This window comes from Leiobunum rupestre, chromosome 9 (genome assembly GCF_980474605.1).
Source record: "Leiobunum rupestre chromosome 9, qqLeiRupe1.1.hap1, whole genome shotgun sequence".
Classification (NCBI taxonomy): domain Eukaryota; kingdom Metazoa; phylum Arthropoda; class Arachnida; order Opiliones; family Sclerosomatidae; genus Leiobunum; species Leiobunum rupestre.
Window position 1 is genome coordinate 9,926,916 of NC_143392.1, and position 21,058 is coordinate 9,947,973.

Below are 21,058 nucleotides of genomic sequence, written 5' to 3' on the forward strand. Positions count from 1 at the left end.
TGGTTTTCCTCTCTCCAAGTCGCTGTGTCCTCTGCTGCTGTTCCCGGGCACACCATCAGGAGGTGATGGAGGTCCTCCACCGCTTCTCCACAGAGAAGACATCTAGGGTTTATATTCATAATCTGGTTCTGTCTAACCCCTGTTAGTACTGATCCGCTTCGGGCTTGAAACAAAAGGCCTTTTGCCCAGGATCCGCCATAAAAGGGTTCCTTTTCCGGTTTTGCTTTGGTTTTATAGATCTGCAGACTACATTTATTGTTCATAGACGCCCTCCACAGATGTAGAGCGGATTGATTAATGTCCTGTTTAACTACTGTTTCCCAGTCTTTTTCATTTGTGACTTCTCCTCTTTTTGTTCCAATACTATAGGCACGATCCAATTGAGAAATACGTCTGGTCCATTCCGTTGACATACCTTCCATTCTTATATAGTCGTATACTTTCTTTGCCAACCTGGTTGGTGGTAGGAATTTCAATCTTCCCAAGAAACAGATTTTACTTCGTGCTTCTCGCGTTTTCATTTGTGACCAACCCATTTCCCCTTGTACGGCACAACTGGCAGCGAAAGGGCCTGCATTCAGCATTGTTATCCCAACGTTCCTTTGGATACTCTCAGTGGCATCGATCACCTTTTTAGATAGGACTAATACTTCATTTAAGTACGTAACCGCTGGTACTGCCACAACTTTCCATAGAAGCCTTCCAACTGAGTATTTATTATAGGAACCTGAGGCCAGACTACGAACGGCCCATCTCAGCTTGTTGCATCTAGATATCACCATTGTCTCCGTGTCCTTTAAGTATGCCCTATTTGATGTGAACGTCACTCCCAAGTATTTACATTTTGAAACCCGTTGTAGTTTCAACCCTTGAAGGTAGAAATCGTCCTCTGTACTGGCTGGAAAGGCCATCTGCTGGCACTTAGGTACACTGAAGTTGAGGTCACTTCTTCCAGCAAAACTGGAACATATATCTAGAAGTGATGGCATATGTCCGTCAGTGTTGGCTAGGACAACTACATCGTCCGCATATAATAAGCACGCTATCCTAATTTCTTCCGAGTGATTTCCCTTGAGTGTGGCTCCAAATCCCGAGGCTTCCAACTCCTCTGCCAAGTCGTCAATATATATAATGAAAAGCGTAGGAGACAGAGGGCAGCCCTGCCTCAGGCCAATTGTAGTTGGGATAAAGTCTGTTGTAAAGGACTCTAAATTGTAAGAGTATTCACATTTAGTATATAAAGCAGTAACACTTTGAATTATGTCCATTGGTATTTGTTTATCTTTCATTGTCTTCCACAACTTTTGTCTATTCACACTGTCATAAGCTTTTTTTATGTCTAGGAAGGATGCTAATAGGTGCAGTCCCTTTGCCATGGTCAATTCAATCAGCTGTGTTAGAGTAAAAATGTGATCTGCTATTCTCCGTCGTGGACGGAAGCCCCCTTGCTGCTCATTGAGTATTCCTGCAGTTTCAATGTAGTGTGAGAGTCTTTCCTTAATCATCATTGCATATAGCTTGTACATTACAGACGTAACTGCGATCGGTCGATATGATTCCAGATCCATTGGATCTTTTCCTTGCTTTTTAAACACTAGTGTCACTCTAGTTTGCATCCATGACTGTGGAGTTTCATTGCGTTTTCTTATTTTATTAAAGATAAAACATAAATCCGCTTTTGCCTTTGATCCTAGGGCTTTGATGCATTCTGAGTATATATTATCCAAGCCCGCAGCTTTGCCAGTTTTCAGGAGTTTCAGATTTTTTTCAAGATCCTTTACAGTAAAGTCTTCAGCTACGGCCAACCAGGCACTTTTTGTAGTACCAGTTTGCCGTAAGACATTTGTGTTAGTAGGTGGGAGTGGGTCATCAGAGATCTGCGTCTTATCATGAGCCGAGGGGCTGATCACTCCGCGTAATCGATGTACAGAGCCGTACCTTTGACTGTACTAATGGGATTACGCGTAATCTTTGAAGTCCCTGCCTTTGGCAGTGGTAATCTTAGCGTAATCCGGTGTACAGACTTTCTAAGAGTGGTTAGCCCCTCGTCATGAGCTCCCAGAAAGTCATGTACTAAGTCTTGTATGTACTGAGAGATTCGTAGAGTAATTTCTTTCCTCCGAAACAAAATTGAGCCTTCTCGAGATTTTACACCTTTAAATGATTTCTTCATTGATTTATCTTGTTTTCTCAGTTTTTTTAGGTACTTCCAGAATTTTTTCCCTTTTTCTTTCCCGTTCTTCTCGATATTAAATTCCACTGTTAAATTGTATTCCTTAGTCTTTTTTGCAACCAAAATTTTTACCATTTTCTTTATGTTGTGATATTTTGCCCATTTTTCTTTGACTAATTCTATGCATTCACCCTTTCTAATGGCGTCCCTGTGATCTCGATTCGATTTTTTCCTTTCTATTATTCTATCTGCTATTTCTTTGTCCCACCAGGGTTTAGGTCTATAGCCATTTTTTAGGTTTGTACCAACTTTCTTTTTCTGGAGACACTGTGCCATTGACTCTTGAACATCTTTAACAAATTTATCATAACAGGGTTGAGTGTCTCCTGATCGTCCTTCCATCGCCATTGTAAAAGTTTTTATGGTTGCCTCATCATTCAAGATCCACACAACTCTCTCAGCTACAGGGGGATCATCGTCTTTATTATCTTTTATATTTTCAGCTAAGGATTGTCTGTTGATTTTCACAAAGATACTCGCATGATCACTGTCAACGCTGCGTACACCAGACTCGTCTAAATATATTCTGGTAATATTGTCTATTAAACTGTCATCACACAGGACATAGTCAGTTGTTGTTACTGATTTCCACCCTTTCCAGGTATACTTTCCTTCACATTCAGGCAATAAATTTCCTATGAGGAGATTAGTACGAATAGAGAAATCTTTAAGGTATCTTCGTTGTAATTTTCCACTCCAAGTTCTGATATATGGCCATTAAAGTCCCCCATTATACAAATAGATTTACCCAGTACTCTTTCCTCTATAACATCCTTCTCAAGACATGTATAGATTTCCTCATTCAAATCTTTGGCTTTCTTAGAGTCTCCTGATGCACAGTATACTATACAAAAACTTATGTTTTCTTCTCCAATCAAAGTGAACCACAAATGGTCTTTACAAGATTTTGTTTGTATTATGCTTATGTTATTGGGATACAGTACTCCAATGCCACCTCACTTCTTCTCTTTACCCTTTCTATTCACCCCAATCCAGCAACAACCATCCGGGACTTCAGGTGTCTCACCATCTCTCAGATGGGACTCTACCACCCCATAAAAATGCAGCGTCTCCTCGGAAACTATCTTCCCCATTTCTTCCCATTTCATTTGGGTCCTGGCACCTTGGACATTAGCAAAACCGAAATTAATAAACTTTCTTAATTTACACTTCTGACTTTTCCTTTTTCCTCTCTTTCTTAGTCTTGCTCGTCTGTTTTTCTCACTCGCACCCAATGGGGATGTAGGATCAGAGGACACTGTCCCATAGCAGCATGGTGAGGGGATGGGAGGTTGTTGACATTGTGGAGATGGGCTAATTACAAATAAAAATGGCAGCTAATATTCTAATAACTTTACTTGATTCTGAAGAAAATAAACATTATGATATTTTTGTGGACGAAAATGAATTTTAGAGAATACAGAATGGCTAGTTAGTTTCCTATGAAACCTTTCCTTTTAAATTATAAATAAAATCTTTCCTTCCTTGATATATTATCGTGAAATCGTGTAAAAATAATATTTATTGTCAAAGGCTTAGTTTACTACGTTCGTGGGATTATCGTAACTTCGTAAGCAGCCATCTTTAGAATAGTCTAATACGGGCCAATAAACAAATCTTAATCTTAATCTTAATCTTTTTACATTTGACGCATTTTAGCGAGTTCTCACGGGGAGAAAAATTCTCACGAAGAACTCTTCTCAAGAGAAGAATTCCTTCTCAGAATTTTGACGCGGCCATGGTATCTAAGAAAAGAAACCAATCAGTTCATATGTCAAATTCAAAATTACATGAAAATATTTTTAAGAGAATAAAAGAATTGCTATATTAATTTTTTAATTAGGTTGAGTTTCTAGAATGTCAAAAAGTCAAGTGTTAACAACAAAGTACTTTACCAAACGGTAACTGAACTTATCTGTTTATTAATAATTCAAAAACTACGAAGCACCTTCATTAGTTTTGTAGAAGGTTTAAAGTAAATTAAATAACTAAAGTTATTTTAAGCTCTTGCAATTTACCCAAAGAAACTTATGACCACTGATTGATTGTTGCATATGGTTTTACCGATATTAATAATATAATATAATAATAATATAATAATTAAACTAAGATTACCTAATACTTTGTGTATAATTAATATCATGAAAAATGAATGGTGTAATAAAAAATATAAAAAGAAAAACCACTCACAATGTCAGATAAAGTTACTTACTTGACATTCGCCGTGACATACAGTTCGACAGAATTTCTGGTGTTCTCTCCTTTTACATATTCTCCTTTTTTTTTCTAGTTTTTTAGATATTTCTCTCATTCCCTTTTGATTCTATTAACATATCTAAAAGTTCTTCTTTATAGTGATTTTTATACTTCAGCCTCTTGGTTTTCTCTCTTCGTGATATGTACAGTTAAGTGTACCATCTTAGGTGAGAGTTGTAGCCTACGCAAATGTTATTTGTCAGTCTTGTACATTCCTCATCATGCTGGGTGCCAGTACTCCGCGATAAACAGCCCTGAAGAAATTATCAGGCAATGTTAGCCGTTTTTGGCTCAAGGGAGAGCTCATTAAAAAGATTCCTATTGGACTGAAACCTTGCTGGACGAAGTTAATTTTCTGAGAATTACTCTAGTTACAATAACAACTTTATTATTTGATGATTACCACTGTTTCTTTTGGAAACGACCGACTATTCCTGCTTTGGCAGAGTTACAACTGCATGCTCCGAAAGCTTTTTCTGACTACCTCAATTTTAGTTCTAACAGGGCCTATTTGCCCTTCAGACAAACCCCGCCTTTCAACCTGGAGAGTGAAATCAGTGAATACGTGGCCCGGCGAATCCTGGAATTTTTTGGAAGAAGAAAGGCGACAGGTCGACCACGTACGTATCTCTAATCCCCACGACCTCTAGGAGGGATTGCGAAATTATAATAATAATAATAATAGTTTTATTCATCAGGTAAAGAAAGCTATACACTTATTGAGCCCTGACCACGCGAATACAATCGAATAGAAATGAGCACTGTTATAAATTGTTTTTTTTTTCTTTCTCTATGTGACCGTGTTAGCACCAACCACGACACTTGTCCAAACGGGCCTTAAAGGCAGACACGGAAGAATTTATTTTCACGGCAAAGGGAAGACCATTCTAGTCGTTAATCACCCGTTGGGTAAAGAAGGTACGCCGAACCGTAGTAAGGCAACGCCGTTTAACAATGGTGGGGGCTTTGCGCCCGGTCCATTTAATATCAAAAAATTGCCCAGCAGGTACATCATAGTGGGAAAAAATAATTTTGAAGACGCCTATTTTGAAGAGTCAGGAGGTGAAGGCTCTTGAGGCGATCAGGGTAAGGGACGTTACGCAGCCAAGCAACGAGTTTTGTGCCCTTACGCTGCACACGTTCCAAGTTCTCAATATCTTTCCCCATATGGGGTGACCAAATACTAGAGCAATAGTCTAGGTGAGGCCTAACGTACGTACGGTATAACATTTTGAACGAATTTTCACTGAAGTGAGAGAATGAACGTCGTAGCATGTATAGTGCACGTATGCCGCGATCTGAAGCCACCTTGTTATGAGCCGCCCCAAGAAACTGGCCCGAGAGCATGACCCCGAGGTCACGAACCACCACATGAGCCTTAATTGCCCTGCCACCCAACTGATACTGAAAGTTGGGGTACTTGGCACCACAGTGGAGTACCATCGATTTAGTGGAGTTGAAGCTCATGCCATTGGAGGAAACCCAGGAATCCAATGCAGTAATTTATCTCTGGAGGACTTGTGCATCAGGAAGGGAAGCGATTCTGTGCCCAACCTTATTATCATCCGCGAAAGGTTTCAAGAGAGACTCCTGGGCAGCCCGGGGGAGGTCATTGATGAAAATGACGAATAGAGTGGGGCCAAGAACAGAGCCCTGAGGGACGCCACTAGTAACCTCAGACCAGGCGGAGTAGACTCCCCCCAGTACTACCCGTTGGAGTCGACCGCTCAGAAAGTCGGCAATCCAGTTGACTATCATATGTGGTACTTCGAGAATTTCCAATTTGCGGATAAGCAGTGAATGAGGGACAGTGTCAAAGGCTTTTCTGAGGTCGAGATAAACGAGGTCAACTGAGTCCCCACTGTCAAGCCATTGAGTAACATCTTCCAAAGTGGCCAGGAGGTTCGTGAAGCGAGACCGTTTTAATAGAAAGCCATGTTGGTCATTGGAGAAGAATGAGCGCGTAGTAAGGAAGGAAACCACCGTATCACCAACGTTAGTTACGAGCTCCTTACGGGGGAGGCAGGATAGGCTTATCCCGCGGAAGGCATCATACGCGTTGGAGTTGGGTGATTTGCGAATCGCCGTAACATTGGCTCGCTTCCAGATGACCGGCAGACGACCGGTGTTCAAGGAGCGCTTAAAGATAGCGAGAAGGGGTGCAGCAAGGATTGACGAGCCTTCACGTAACAGCCGGGGATGAAGACCATCCAGTCCCGGGGATTTGTCAATCTTCAAACGCTGGAGATAATTACGCACATTGGTATACGTTAAGCCATACTTTTGGGTTTTTTCCACACTTTTCGTACACACGATGCAAGAAATTTATAAACACGGCAGACAATAAAGAACGACCTTCAGAGAGGATATTATCTCTGAAGTAAACGTTATATTTTTTAAATTTTAGGCTTATTTACAACAAATGAAATATTATATACAAAACTATATTATTACAATAGTTAATACACTTAAATTTTAAATCAAAACAAATACAATTTTTATTCTAATCAATTTAATTATTTCATTTACAAAAATTTCTAGAACGCGTAATTATTTATTCTTAAGAAGCCCCTCTCTCTTTCTCCTCCGAACTGAACTACTTCTTCCCCACGAGTACCCTTTCAAACATTTCATTTGTTTCAATAATCTAAAACACTAAAGCTGATAGTAATGATATGTTATTTGTCATTTTGTCAGGTAATATTATCAATTTATGATTTGCCACATTTTGATTAAAAATGTTTAAAAAATAAGCAGGGCCGTGCAGAGACAATTCGGGCACCGAAGTGAATTATGTTGTCACGGACCCTTCTAATTGATATTTTCTATGGGCGGGGGGAGGCAGGTGAAGGGCAAACCAATGGGCTACTAAAAGCCATGCTTCCGGGTAGTGTTGCCGTTTAGAACCGGAATCGAAACTAAATTCGCGGTTCGGTTCGGTTCCGGTTCCATGTAAAGGAGAACCGAACCGGATACAACAGAATACTTTTCTAATACTATTACTTTTGAAAACGCCGCGAAAAAGAATAAATAAACCACTGACATCAGTGACAAGTCACAAGGACTATTATGTCTATTGTCTCAATTGGAAGGAAATACTGTGGTATTTAGAAATCACTTAATTTCGTTTTGCCCAAACTATTGGTTTTTATTGCGCCGCTTGTTCTATGTTACTTCCAAATATGTGGAAATAAGCGAAAATAGCTTATCCGATTGCGAGCTAATTTTACTTTTAGTTTTCGACATTCTGCTCGGACAGGGTCCAAAAATGAGTTCCTATAATGTATCAAGTACTGGTTCAGGAACAACAGAAGGAAGAAGTGCAAATGACAATTACTTTGAAGAAATTATAGTCGATTAAGATTTGGTTCCAAGTCCAACGAAGAAACGAAAATCATCGGTATATGATTGCTATGATTATGACTCTAGACAGTTGAAATATGCGCCCAAACACTGCAGAAACGTGATAATGTTTAAGAATTTTGTAATTTTCTGTTGCATGTTGAGTACAATTTGAATAAGTTATTGATAAGAGCGGCACTATAAATGAATATTTAACATTTACTTATTTATAGATCAAGTTACGCAAAACAATTGGATGATGACTGTTAATCATATTTAAGCATTAACTGAAATAAAATACAGTTATTTACAGTTTTCTCCCCAATTTTTGTTTCGGTTCTCGGTTTGGTTCGGTTCCTACTATTTTTCGGTTTGGTTCCGGTTCCAATTTGTCTTGATCGGTTCGGTTCCACTTAGTCGGTTCTCGGTTCGGTTCCGGTTCATTCAAGAATCGGAACCCAACCGAACCGTGGCAACCCAACTTCCGGGCCCCGGGGATTTCCCCCCCCCCTTGTCCCCCTCTGCACAGCCCTGAAAATAAGTGTAATCTGGCTTAACTATTAACCGAATCAAAATGCGATTATTTTTTAACTAATGGTATGCAGCAATAGCCTTTCATTCGTTAAACTCCGAAACCATCCCATTTTTTCTATTTAAATTCATTTCTTGGACGGATTTCTTAAATTTCCCTTCGAGTGTTTCCGAATCCGCAGTCCTGTTTTCTTTTAATGAATGATCAACTTCAAATGAGTAGAAATCCATGGCTTAGACAATTTGCAGCTCTTCGGAGCTTCTTCCTCACAAACTCTCTGCTCGATTCATCATTCCTCCCTTCCTTCTTTCAAACTATGAGAGCAATTATTACTCAGCTCATTTTTTCCGAAGTTTGGTCGATTGTTTTCCTAAAGTTACTGGACTAATATTGTGATTGCGAATCTCAAATGATTTTAAATACGCAGCAGCGCGAGAGCAAGAGCGTAATTCCGGTTGGTTCTCTACCGATTCCGCGCCTGTTTATAGCCCTTGCTTTTAAAAGATAACGTTCTTTGTTTGTCATTTCAGCAGTTTAATCTAACATGTTAAAATGGATACATCTCCCCCAGAGTCAGAAAATGATTATTTTCCAAAACTTTTAAATGCATGTTTTGTTCCAGTACTACTCTATCGGCTCAAACGAATGCAATGTCAAATCTTCTAAAACATTTGAGAGTAAGTGTTAAGGAGGCTGTGGTAGGGCTGTGCGAGTACTCGAATATCATTGAGTACTCGGCCTTTTTTGAGGTCGACTACTTGAATTCGATCTCGATCTCGAATAAGTAATTAGAGAATACTCGTCGATTACCGAGTACCTAAAAATTTAATAATCGGGTACCCGATTACTCGAATGAGCTGCTCTCTAAACTAGTCGAGTATTTATTATTTCTATACTCGTTGCTTCAAAGAGGGATTTTTACAACTTTTTGGGGGGCAATAAACGGTACTTACCAACTTACCAAGTTGTGGAAACTGTGGTTCATTAAATTAAAGGAATATTTTTCAGCATTGAAGGTTACTTTATACTCCTTTTAAATTTAATTTCATAATTTCTTGAATAAAACCAGCCCTTAATCAAGTACTCGATAACCCAACTCGTTAAAAATATTATTCGAGGTTTTCCTTTTAGATACTCGACTCGAATAACAGAAAATTTTACCTTAATCAAGTACTCGATTACTCGACTCGACTTCAATATTACTCGACTTGAATAAGAGAAAGTTTTACCTTAATCAAGTACTCGATTACTCGACTCGAATAAAAGAAAGTTTTACCTTAATCAATTACTCGATTACTCGACTCGAATAAGAGAAAGTTTTACCTTAATCAAGAACTCGATTACTCGACTTAAATAAGAGAAAGTTTTACCTTAATCAAGTACTCGATTACTTACTCGACTCAACTTCAATATTACTCGACTCGAATTCTCGATGAAAAAAAAATTATACTCGATAACCGACTCGATTGCCTAAATCCACTAATCGCACAGCCCTAGGAGTCTCCTTGTAAGTATAGACCTATATTTTCGAAACACTTGTTAGTCGTATATTTCCGTAAAGTTAAACATATATTTTTTTATATTATGGCCCAAATTTTTTTTAATTTATATTTTTAAATCGTATACTTATACTTTCGCAAAATTAGACCTATATTTCTGAAAAGGTAGCTCTATATTTCTGAAAAGGTAGCTCTATATTTCTTAAACGGTAGCCCTATATTTCTGAAACGGTAGCCTTGTATTTTTAAAGCGTAGGGTTATACTTTCGCAAAATTAGACCTATATTTCTGAAAAGGTAGCTCTATATTTCTTAAACGGTAGCCCTATATTTCTGAAACGGTAGCCTTATACTTTTAAAGCGTAGGCTTATATTTTCGAAGAATTAGACCTTCATTTCTGAAAAGGTAGCCCTATATTTCTGAAACGGTAGCCTTATATTTTTAAAAAGGTAGCCCTATATTTTAAAAAAGGTAGGCTTATATGTTTAAAGGGTAGGCTTATATTTCTGAAAAGGTAGCCCTATATTTCTGAAAAGGTATCCCTATATTTTTAAAAAGGTAGCCCTATATTTAAAAAAAGGTAGCCCTATATTCTTAAAATAGTAGCCCTAAATTTTTAAAAAGGTAGCCCTATATTTCTGAAAGGTAGCCCTTTATTTTTGAAAAGGTAGCCCTTTATTTTTGAAAAGGTAGTCCTATATTTTTAAAAAGGTAGCCCTATATTTCTGGAAAGGTAGCCCTATATTTTTAAAAAGGTAGCCTTATATTTTTAAAAAGGTAGCCCTATATTTTTAAAAAGGTAGCCCTATATTTCTGGAAAGGTAGCCCTATATTTTTAAAAAGGTAGCCCTATATTTTAAAAAAGGTAGCCCTATATTTCTGAAACGGTAGCCCTATATTTCTGAAACGGTAGCCTTATATTTTTAAAGCGTAGTCTTATATTTTTAAATCGTAGGCTAATATTTTCGAAGAATTAGACCTTCATTTCTGAAAAGGTAGCCCTATATTTTTAAAAAGGTAGCCCTATATTTCTGAAACGGTAGCCTTATATTTTTAAAGGGTAGGCTTATATTTCTGAAAAGGTAGCCCTATATTTTTAAAAAAGTAGTCCTATATTTTTAAAAAGGTAGCCCTATATTTATGAAAGGTAGCCCTATATTTTTGAAAAGGTAGCCCTACATTTATGAAAGGCAGCCCTATATTTTTGAAAAGGTAGCCCTATATTTCTGAAAGGTAGCCCTTTATTTTTGAAAAGGTAGCCCTATATTTTTAAAAAGGTAGCCCTATATTTCTGGAAAGGTAGCCCTATATTTTTAAAAAGGTAGCCCTATATTTTAAAAAAGGTAGCCCTATATTTCTGGAAAGGTAGCCATATATTTTTAAAAAGGTAGCCCTATATTTTAAAAAAGGTAGCCCTATATTTCTGAAACGGTAGCCTTATATTTTTAAAGCGTAGTCTTATATTTTTAAATCGTAGGCTAATATTTTCGAAGAATTAGACCTTCATTTCTGAAAAGGTAGTCCTATATTTTTAAAAAGGTAGCCCTATATTTCTGAAACGGTAGCCTTATATTTTTAAAGGGTAGGCTTATATTTCTGAAAAGGTAGCCCTGTATTTTTGAAAAGGTAGCCCTATATTTTTGAAAAGGTAGCCCTATATTTCTGAAAGGTAGCCCTATATTTTTGAAAAGGTAGCCCTATATTTTTAAAAAAAGTAGCCCTATATTTTTAAAAAGGTAGCCCTATATTTCTGAAAGGTAGCCCTATATTTTTGAAAAGGTAGCCCTATATTTTTAAAAAGGTAGCCCTATATTTTTTAAAAGGTAGCCCTATATTTTTGAAAAAGTAACCCTAAATTTTAAAAGTTAGCCTTATATTTCTGAATAAGTAGCCTTATATTTTAAAAGTTAGGTATATAATTTGGTTTCACTTTGTCCTGGATGGCGTGCCATATTCGTGAGTCAACGAGAATGAGGCGTACACGGGATAATTGCATCAGCGATACCACAACAAACCTTTGTCTGCTTTTTAGTTTCACATCGAATATATATATTCGAAGTGACACTATTGCTATGGACGGAATGTCGTTAAGTGTCGTCGGCGTCGGGGGTCGAAATAAAGGTTTACAAGTTTTTGGTGTATATAGCGGGGGCCTTCACACCAGGCGCGCAATTTGAAAATGAACATAAAACAAAATAAAAAAACCCGAAGAATACTGTACAAATGGTAGAATTACACCAAACACAAAGTAAAACCAAATAAATAAACCGATCAGAATGTCAATGCACCGCACGTCGTAGAATAGCACAAGTGGCGATAATGATATCCATATGACCTTCATGTACCGCTTTAAGAACCCCCACGAGAGTGTTAGGATGATTTCGCTCCTGGGAGGCTATTCTATAACTCCTCTCGATCTCACTCTCGATCTCGTCTCGAAGTCGATCTCGATGGTATCGATCGATAAATTAGTTTTCGATAAATGCTATTCTATAACAGGCCCATATCGAAATCGATAAGGAAGATGTCGATTATCGACTAGTTAATCGAAATCGAACAGATGATGTAGTTCCGTTTGCCATCGCACATGCGCGATATATTCCGACCAATAAAAATTTATATAAAACATAAGCAGACGACATAACAACTCCACGTTTCGTGAATTGTATTTTCTCTTCCCTAAGAACAAAGTAATCAAACTTTCGGCCAAAGTGTAGAATAGCTCGAGAACATCAAGTTATTAAAATTATGGCCGAAGATTTCAGACAAGCCGGGTATCGGTTTCGCAACAAGAAACCATCGTTGAATTCTTGAGAAGCAATGAAAGATTTAAAACCAAGAAACTTACTGCTAATTTCACTATTAACGATTATGAAAAGATGTGGAAAGACTTGTGTGGGAGACTGAATAGCGATGGCACGGGTCCACAAAAAACTACTGATAAATGGAAAAAAGTAATTTAAATTTCAATGTTTAATTTTTTTCCCTATGCAGTGAAGATGTTTAATTTTATTCACTCTCATTTTAGAGTGAGAGTGAAGATGTTTAATTTTATTCACTCTCATTCACAGCTTTTGTATTAGTTTGCCTACCTGTGTCTACTAAGGGTGTATGGGTTGGGTTTGCCCATCCGAATATACCGATGTGGAACTAATATTACGGCCTGGGCCGACTTGTTAATAAGAAAACCGCGTTTCAAAATATCTAAAAAGCCGCGTTCTCGGGTTTCAAAAACGAGTCCAGCCGACTCCAGCGACGAGCTTGAGAACACCATTTTTTTTTTTTTTTTGAGAAATAGTTTTTAATTAGACGCCGTAGAGATGGCGTTATTGTCGTACGCCAGCCAACGAAAGCATAGGCTAAAGGCCCGGTTCATTCAGCCCGCAACGAAATATTCTAAGAATCGTTTTAGTTATTTATCCGATTTCTAGGAAAGAAAATGACCTTGGTCATAAGATAACAATAAAGGGGTCCTGGTAAGGGGATAAAGGTTTCGGATTATCTTAACTCAACGTTATAATATTATTTACTTATATCTTTTTTCTCTTTTATTTTATGTGTGAGTGCTATTTTCATTTAATTACGATGGTAATGTACATGTCCTCAGGGCTTCATTTAACAGCTTATTGTTGAATAAATAAATAAAGCAGAGGCGAAATACAAAAATACGTCCTTCCTCTTTCTTAAAATCCTAAAAGATGGTACTTTTGAGCGAGACAAATTTTAAGAACGCGCTAACTTGTTCAGTGCAACTTGGATCCTACAAATACAATCCGGATTGTACATCTGGCAACGCTGAATAGTTTTCGAGCTGCCATAGTAGGGGGAGGCGGAGGGAAGAGAGATGAGTGGAAAGAGGCAAAAATAACTTTTGGCGCGAATATCAAAAGAGCGTTTTCGCAAGTTTTAAAAAAATATTTATTTTGTTGTATAAAAATAAAAGATATGTAAAATTTTAACAAATGTAGCACCCCGGTTTAATTTTATTGCATATACCCATAATAATTATTGTATAATAATTTTTGATTATGAAATCAAGGCATAATATTACCAGGAGATTTTAGATTATCAAAAAAAAAGACTATGAGTATGTTATTACAAACTCGATTTGGCAGTCATATTTTGTCTGAGCTTCTCAATGAAAACATGGGCTTCCTTATAATAGGGCTGAGTTTGCTCTTTCACTCTTTCCATCCATGCTTTAGTGATTGGGTGATCACTAACGACATCAAAGCCAGAGGCAATAGGTTGCTCCATCTCACAGACTGCTAAAAGATCAGCAATGCTTATCTCTGGTCTATTCAAGAACGAGGTTTTAGCCAAAAACATTTTCTCCATGTTTGTCAGAGTTTTATCGAGTTCTTCTCGATAATGAGCGATTTTCTTTTCATCTGGATCTCTTTGTCTCATCAATGGAAATAAAACCTTTAAAATAAAAGCACGGTCAAAGAACCAAATTGAAAATTATAAATTTTATTGTAAGTAAACTGACTTTGTGCATGAACACCAATGAAGCATGTGCTCGTAAATTTAAATGTTGCCATTCCAAAAATTCATCCACCTGCGCCTGAGCTTGACTGTCCTTCGGATACCAATGATCAGCAACTTTAAATTCTCTGGATAAGTATCGTAGAATACCAACACTAAACCATAAATAATTAACTTAGTATTTAAATAATTTTACAATAAATATAACAAATCTCCTACCTCTCTGTTAATCTAAAATCATTATGAATTATAACTGGAACCTTCTTCAGAGGATTTACCTTTTCGAACTCTTCAGTAAAATGCTCCCCTATAACCAAAAGGTCACAAAAGCAATTGTCCAACCAATTTATCATAATGATATATACCTTTACGTAAGGCCACAGCACAAGATTCATAAGGTATTTGGTTTAATTTTAGAAAAATATAAAGGGCTCTGCATGGTTGTGACATCAAATCATAATAATATTTAAGTGCCATTCTGTAAAACTGGTAAAAAGAGGACACTTCCTTCTGTAACAGACCTATAGAATAATTAAAAAGACAATAATCTTGAAGGGGTTGGAGACGTCCCCTACTACGAGGTTTCAAGGTTATTTAAATATTAGCAGAGATACTCTCTGATATTAGGGTAAAATTAAATGTTTCTCCCTCCTAGTGGTTGAGAATGGAACTTACGTTTGGGAGGTCGGCAGGTTTGCCATATGCATCGATTTTCTGTAGGTTTTGGCGACTTTTTTAATGTAGTTTATTATTTAGATTAGAAAAATAGGTACCGAACCTAAAAATGTCGATAAAATAATCTGTTAAATAATAAATGTATACATAATGATTCTAAACTTACTAAACAGAAAGTTCAAGGATTTTTTAATTAAATACACTTTAAAATAGTCCTGAAATGTTTGCATATTTGGGCGATTTTTCTTTACAAGGTGAACGCCGAAACTTTTGGTAGCGTTGTTATCTAAAGTTCTACTGCAAAGCGAATCGAGTTCCAGCCAGGGCTAGGGTGCTTTAACTCTCTTTGCAAAGGTCAAAATGAATATCTTGAAGAAGTCAACCAATGTTTACCCTTATTTAAAAGCTACATCCCAAACCGTTTCTTCGCAGCTAAAGATAATATCCAACCCTTCTGTATTAAGCGAAAATGTGGTCGTTCAGCCGCCACCGGAAAATCATAAAACATTTAGTGCGATAGCCAAGTCCCTTCCTACTGGAAGAGTGATTGCTAAATCAGGTGGAATCGGGTCATATGGAGGTTAGCCCAAAGCTTTACGATTAAGTACTAAGGTAACTTAAATATGAGATATTTCAGGACCCGGTCAAATTCGATGCGCCCATACGGATATAAAGGTTCCAGATTTTTCCACTTACCGATTAGATTCAGTTAAAGACCCTAATAAAAGTTCTAAGAACTCTGCGGAATCCAGGAAAGTGGCTAGTTACCTAACAGTAGCTGGTAATATAAATTTGGGGGCTTGGAAAGTCTTATCCCTGTTTAACTAACTTCTTTAACATTACAGTTGGTGGATTAGGAGTCACTTACTCAGCAAAAACCTTGGTTCACAAATTCATTGGATCTATGGCACCATCTGCTGATGTCTTGGCTTTGGCAAAGATCGAAGTGAAGCTGAGTGATATCCCAGAGGGTAAAAATGCAACTTTGAAGTGGAGAGGAAAACCGCTCTTCATTCGTCACAGAACAGCTGAAGATATTGAAAGAGAAAAAGCAGTTGATATATCATCTTTAAGGGATCCTCAACATGATAGCGAAAGAGCAATAAATCCAGATTGGCTGATTATCATTGGAGTTTGCACTCACTTGGGATGCGTACCCATTGCGGATGCTGGAGATTATGGAGGCTATTACTGTCCATGCCACGGGTCCCACTACGATGGTTCTGGTAGAATAAGAAAAGGGCCTGCTCCTTTGAATTTAGAGGTACCAGAATACGAGTTCGTGAATGATGATACAGTTATAGTTGGTTAAGTTACAATTGTTTAAAATTTGGTAGGAAAAATTTAATTTAAAATGCTGTAAAAAAGTGACAAAGAAAATAAAAATATTGAAACAATTGTTTCTGTTAGGAATGTAGTTTTTATTGTATGCTTTTATTTTTGAAGAATACAATTGGTTATTCAACAATGTAATTTCCATTATAAATACACTTGTAAAAAAATAAAAGGAATTACCATACATAATCGCATTTTTATGTAGTTAGGAACAAGTATAACAAACCCTTGACAAATTGAACCACTTCATTACCCCCTAATTTAGACTCTCCATAAAACCTATCCACAAATGTTATAGGCACCTAAAATAAATTTAAGAGAATTAACTCAAAAACCCAGCATACATAGAAAAACGAAATATTACCTCTGCAATTGAATACCCGTATTGACGAGCTCTGACAACCATTTCCATTTGAAAGACATATCCTTTGGACTGACATGAGTCAATGAGACGTTGAAGTACTTCTTTCCTATATAATCTTATAAACAAAGATATAGCATTAGGCCATTTATTATGGCTTTAAAACCTTCATGGTTTGTTTTTAAACTAACTAATGTTTCTTTGGTTTTAATAATATTTTGTTCATCCCTTAATTTTGGTTTAGGCTGTATTGCCTTAATTTTATAAGCACTACTATTATGATATTGAATCATTTGGCCTGCTACACTCCTAGTTTTGTTTTCATTATCATCATAATTAATTTCCAAATTACTGTTAATTCTATCTACTAGAATTACAGTTTTGTCACTCATTTTTTTTGTTTTATTGATTTTGCTTTTCTAAAGTTATGATCAGAATGCTTATATAAAAGCTTTACTAAGCTTAGTAGTCTATAAAAGTACAAAAAATAATAATCCCCATTATTATCATACCTAAAACTTCCAGTGAGATCAGAAACACCAGGGCGCAAGAGTATTTGGGTTAAGATATTGGCCCCACGACTAATAACTTTTCTTTTCAAATCCCAACCATATACACCTCCATGTTTGTCATATCTTGTACCAGTTACAATGTCAAAGTCACCATCTTCCTGAATTTGAATAAATTCTGGAATAAACTTGGGCTGAAAGAACACGAAATAATAAATTAAATTATAATAAAAAAGTAAAACGTTTTTTTTTACATGATGAGATAAGTCAGCATCCATTATGATCACAAAATTCCCAGTTGCGTGTTTGATTCCATGCATATATGCAGTACCAAGACCTAGTTTCTTTCCTCGAGGTCGAAGAACCTACATTGCTTAAAGTCAAGGATCAAATAGAATAAGTAATACAAAAAATTTACAATTTTATCTTCTCCATAGATTTTTTCCAATTGTTGGGCAACTTCGAGAGTACCATCAGGGCTTCCATCGTCAATAACTATTATTTCAAAGTCAAATCCACTAAAAATAGACGCAAATTTCTAAATTTCTAGCATAAAATTTTAATGAGCAATCCTTAATGCAGATACAATTGTTGTCCATTAAGCCTTTGTCATGCAACTGCAAATTAGATGTTTATCTTGATTATTTTTACATTACAGTAAAATATAATTACCTTTCAGTCATGAATTTAACGATGAGCCATATAATTATTGGCAAGTTATCTTTTTCATTGTAAGTGGGCAATAATATTGAATATTTATTAGATTTTCGTTTTTCACCTGCCATTTTTGACACAAATTGTACCACGGGTAGTCACTGAAAAATTGTCCAATGAAATGCAATCTCAAGAAAAGTGGGAAAACCAAAATGGCAACACACGTGTCAGAAAATAATGAAAATCGCAAAAACCATAGGTTGGGTTCATTTGCACAAAATTTATTTATAATAACGAATTAAAGCAGATGCTTAACAGATTAGCGAATAAAGGTCTGCAAAAATAAATATTTAACAATTTCTTATCTCTTTGTTGCTAGATTTAACCCCAAATAATAAACATTCAACCTAAAACCACCTTTGAAAGGGCACTAGACAAAATCATGATCAAATCCTTGTTTAAAGTAACAGGATTATGCGCTAAATTCACTTCTTTTATACTTTTACAAAGCTTCAAGTCTTCTATATCACATTCTTCTTCAATCACTATGTTCTATTATTAAGGATAAATTATTACCTGTTCCTATTAATTCATTTAATTCCTATTAATTATAATGCAATAAAAAAAGGATACAATTGTTTTGTAAATTTAGCTCCATTAAGTAGGTCAATTTTCCTAAACCAGTGCAGGATTTGATTTGATTATCTCCAAGGTTTAGTATCTCAACGTTAACCAGCTGACCAAAATTTTTCAAAGAAACTATTTTGTTTCTTGATAAATTAATGACTCTTAAGAAAGCCAAGTGGTCCAAATGAGGAATGTAACGCAGACTCTGATTAACTAGGCTAAATTCAAAATCCGCTTCGCCTAAACTTTCAATTTTGTTTTCGACAATATATTTACTCCCTGTTAAACATATTTCATTAATTACAGATTACAAACTACACTTAAAATTAATAACTCACGAAGATCATTGTAATAGCTTTTTCTTGAGGAATCTACTATAGTTAATTTCTCTAAATGTTCCAAGACTTGAGGTTGATACTTTTTATTGTCTAAGGCTTGCATTAGCAAAACATTTGTTAAGATAGTCCCTAAAACAAAATATACTAAGTAAAAAATTTGTCATTTAAAATAAAAATAAAAATTTACATTTATTTTCCGGTTCAAGCTCCATAAGTTGTTGACAGGACTCTAATTCTTGTTGCAAGACCTTCCCAGCAGCAGCACTCAATTCGGAGCTAAAGAACACTTTTTATATTAACCCTTAAAACACACAAAAATGGAATAAATTACATATAGAGTTCTTTCTTAGTGTTACATTTCCACTGTACAATTTCATCCTTAGGTAGAATTTTAATAGAGCTAGCGTTTCCATGCACATTTAACACTACATGTAAAGACGAGTTTAGGTCAATATTGGAGTCTGTGGATATCTGGACATCAAAAGAAAAAGTATCACACTATGCTCTCTAAGTAATAACTTGTATAACTTACATAAAGGGTTGAGGCATATGGTGCATTCAAATTTTTCCAATGAGTATTTATCACATTTTCATTTACCATAAAGCTCAATGAACAATTTTCATTCAGCTAAAAATTGTAAATTTACATTAAACGTTCGGTTGTCAAAATATCACTTTTTTAAAACGCACCAAAACTGGCTTAGTTAAAACAACTGTTACAAAATTTTTAGAAGGACAGCTATGGACATACAGAATATCTAAATTTTTCTCGGCTGAAATAATACAATTTAGAATTTTAAATATGTTTTTAACTAAGTAACTATATAATTTACCTCTCCCTAAAAGCCACCTATGATAAAACCAAGCACTTTGGTCAGCCGGATCAGTAAAGGCAGCATTTTGAACAAGTTCATATTCTGTTGAATAGCTTTGAAAGTTACAATTGTACTTACAGTTACGCTTAATGAATTTTATTTACCTTTCAATATTAAATCTTCCAAGATGGATCTATATTCTTCTTTGGGGCCTGGATGAACTAATGGTAATAAGGAACTTCTATAATGCCAAGCTGAATAATTTGAAAAGTTGGCTTCAATTTTTTTCATAGTGAAATTTAGCTCCTCAATGGCTATAACCTCAGCCAGCTGACAAACTAGTCTCCTATGGTCCCAGCAGTGAACTATTCAAGAGGAAGGAAACTATTAAATTATTATACATTTGGTTTATAACACAAGGTCTTACAATTTCGCTCATCAATTTCTAAGAATTTGTTACATAGTCCTATTTCTCTGGTCCAATTAGGCTCTGGAGTAAGAGCCAGAATCCAACCCCGGTGGTGCCACGCACCATACGATTTTGGATTCTTTCTCAAACAAGCTTCAGTTAAAATCATTTCTTCTTGGCATTGAGCTTGAAAATCATCTTTGGACCTTTAATTTAACTTTCCTTAATGTCTACCCTAAAGTTTACTGTTAAAATTAAAAATTCAAGTACCTTGACTCTTGTAGGTATAAAAGAATTTCTTTCCTAAAATTCCACAAGGTGTACAAATCTGGATTAGCTTGTAATAGACCAGACACAACAGATAAAGCTTCATCGTCATATTCTTGGTTTTCACGCTAAAATGGCTTCATGCTTAAGTAAAAAACAATGTGTTTTTCAGGGAAATATTTGCCTTTTCAGTGGCTTTCCTATATCCAGCTTGAAATAATTGTAGTTTTTTCTCTCGTTCTTTTCGCTTTTCTTCCTGTTGTTCAGCAGTGGTCTTAACTTTCAGTCTACCGTGCTAAATTAATACATTGAAAAATAATAATAAAAAGCATCTTCGCAAAATTGCCAAGTCGCGTGCAATTCTGGAAGGCGCTTTCCACGTTCATGGATCTGTACGAGTAATACTTCCCTGTCTCGACGTGATGGGTTTTTAACCCTTTCTTGAGCAAAAACCGAACTCAAGAAGCTTGGATTAATAAATAATGTGCTTATGGCTAACCTTATGTTAATAATCCAAGATTAATATTATAAAGCAGCAAAATAAAAGCAAAGGCTTAACTGTAAATATTAAAAATTACCATATTTCCAAGAATGAAGAAATTATTTTAAAAATATTTATTCAAAACAAAATAACTATATCTATTTTACAGCAACTTTAACAAACAGGTAAAAGTTTTAGGAAATAAACTTATTTTCGGACCGACCTAAGCCACTCCTA

General features: G+C 36.0%; 4 protein-coding genes across 4 annotated transcripts; 1 reads left to right on the plus strand and 3 right to left on the minus strand.

The window, feature by feature from the left end:
- Nucleotides 1–13,756: 13,756 nt before the first annotated feature.
- LOC149926471 (glutathione S-transferase theta-1-like) lies at nucleotides 13,757–14,949 on the minus strand. Its single transcript, XM_090158412.1, has 4 exons — nucleotides 14,716–14,949; nucleotides 14,570–14,657; nucleotides 14,355–14,505; nucleotides 13,757–14,287 (listed from the first exon to the last, which is right to left on the minus strand). Exons 1-4 carry the CDS (start codon nucleotides 14,825–14,827, stop codon nucleotides 13,958–13,960), a joined length of 681 nt encoding a protein of 226 aa, XP_090014538.1. The 5' UTR covers nucleotides 14,828–14,949; the 3' UTR covers nucleotides 13,757–13,957.
- A 359-nt stretch (nucleotides 14,950–15,308) lies between these two features.
- Nucleotides 15,309–16,434, plus strand: RFeSP (Rieske iron-sulfur protein). Its single transcript, XM_090158507.1, has 3 exons — nucleotides 15,309–15,605; nucleotides 15,663–15,806; nucleotides 15,871–16,434. The coding sequence occupies exons 1-3, from the start codon at nucleotides 15,386–15,388 to the stop codon at nucleotides 16,335–16,337; spliced, it is 831 nt and encodes a 276-aa protein (XP_090014633.1). The 5' UTR covers nucleotides 15,309–15,385; the 3' UTR covers nucleotides 16,338–16,434.
- Nucleotides 16,435–16,442: 8 nt separating this feature from the next.
- Dpm1 (Dolichyl-phosphate mannosyltransferase subunit 1) lies at nucleotides 16,443–18,054 on the minus strand. Its single transcript, XM_090158508.1, has 6 exons — nucleotides 17,903–18,054; nucleotides 17,649–17,748; nucleotides 17,485–17,595; nucleotides 17,234–17,424; nucleotides 16,725–16,839; nucleotides 16,443–16,662 (listed from the first exon to the last, which is right to left on the minus strand). Exons 1-6 carry the CDS (start codon nucleotides 18,013–18,015, stop codon nucleotides 16,558–16,560), a joined length of 735 nt encoding a protein of 244 aa, XP_090014634.1. The 5' UTR covers nucleotides 18,016–18,054; the 3' UTR covers nucleotides 16,443–16,557.
- Nucleotides 18,055–18,162: 108 nt separating this feature from the next.
- On the minus strand, nucleotides 18,163–21,044 carry RabGGTa (Rab geranylgeranyltransferase subunit alpha). The gene is made up of 13 exons (XM_090158812.1): nucleotides 20,919–21,044; nucleotides 20,525–20,635; nucleotides 20,344–20,468; nucleotides 20,092–20,279; nucleotides 19,829–20,029; nucleotides 19,683–19,766; nucleotides 19,540–19,622; nucleotides 19,382–19,477; nucleotides 19,181–19,320; nucleotides 19,037–19,125; nucleotides 18,850–18,978; nucleotides 18,518–18,790; nucleotides 18,163–18,429 (listed from the first exon to the last, which is right to left on the minus strand). The coding sequence occupies exons 1-13, from the start codon at nucleotides 20,919–20,921 to the stop codon at nucleotides 18,287–18,289; spliced, it is 1,665 nt and encodes a 554-aa protein (XP_090014938.1). The 5' UTR covers nucleotides 20,922–21,044; the 3' UTR covers nucleotides 18,163–18,286.
- Between the last annotated feature and the right edge of the window lie 14 nt (nucleotides 21,045–21,058).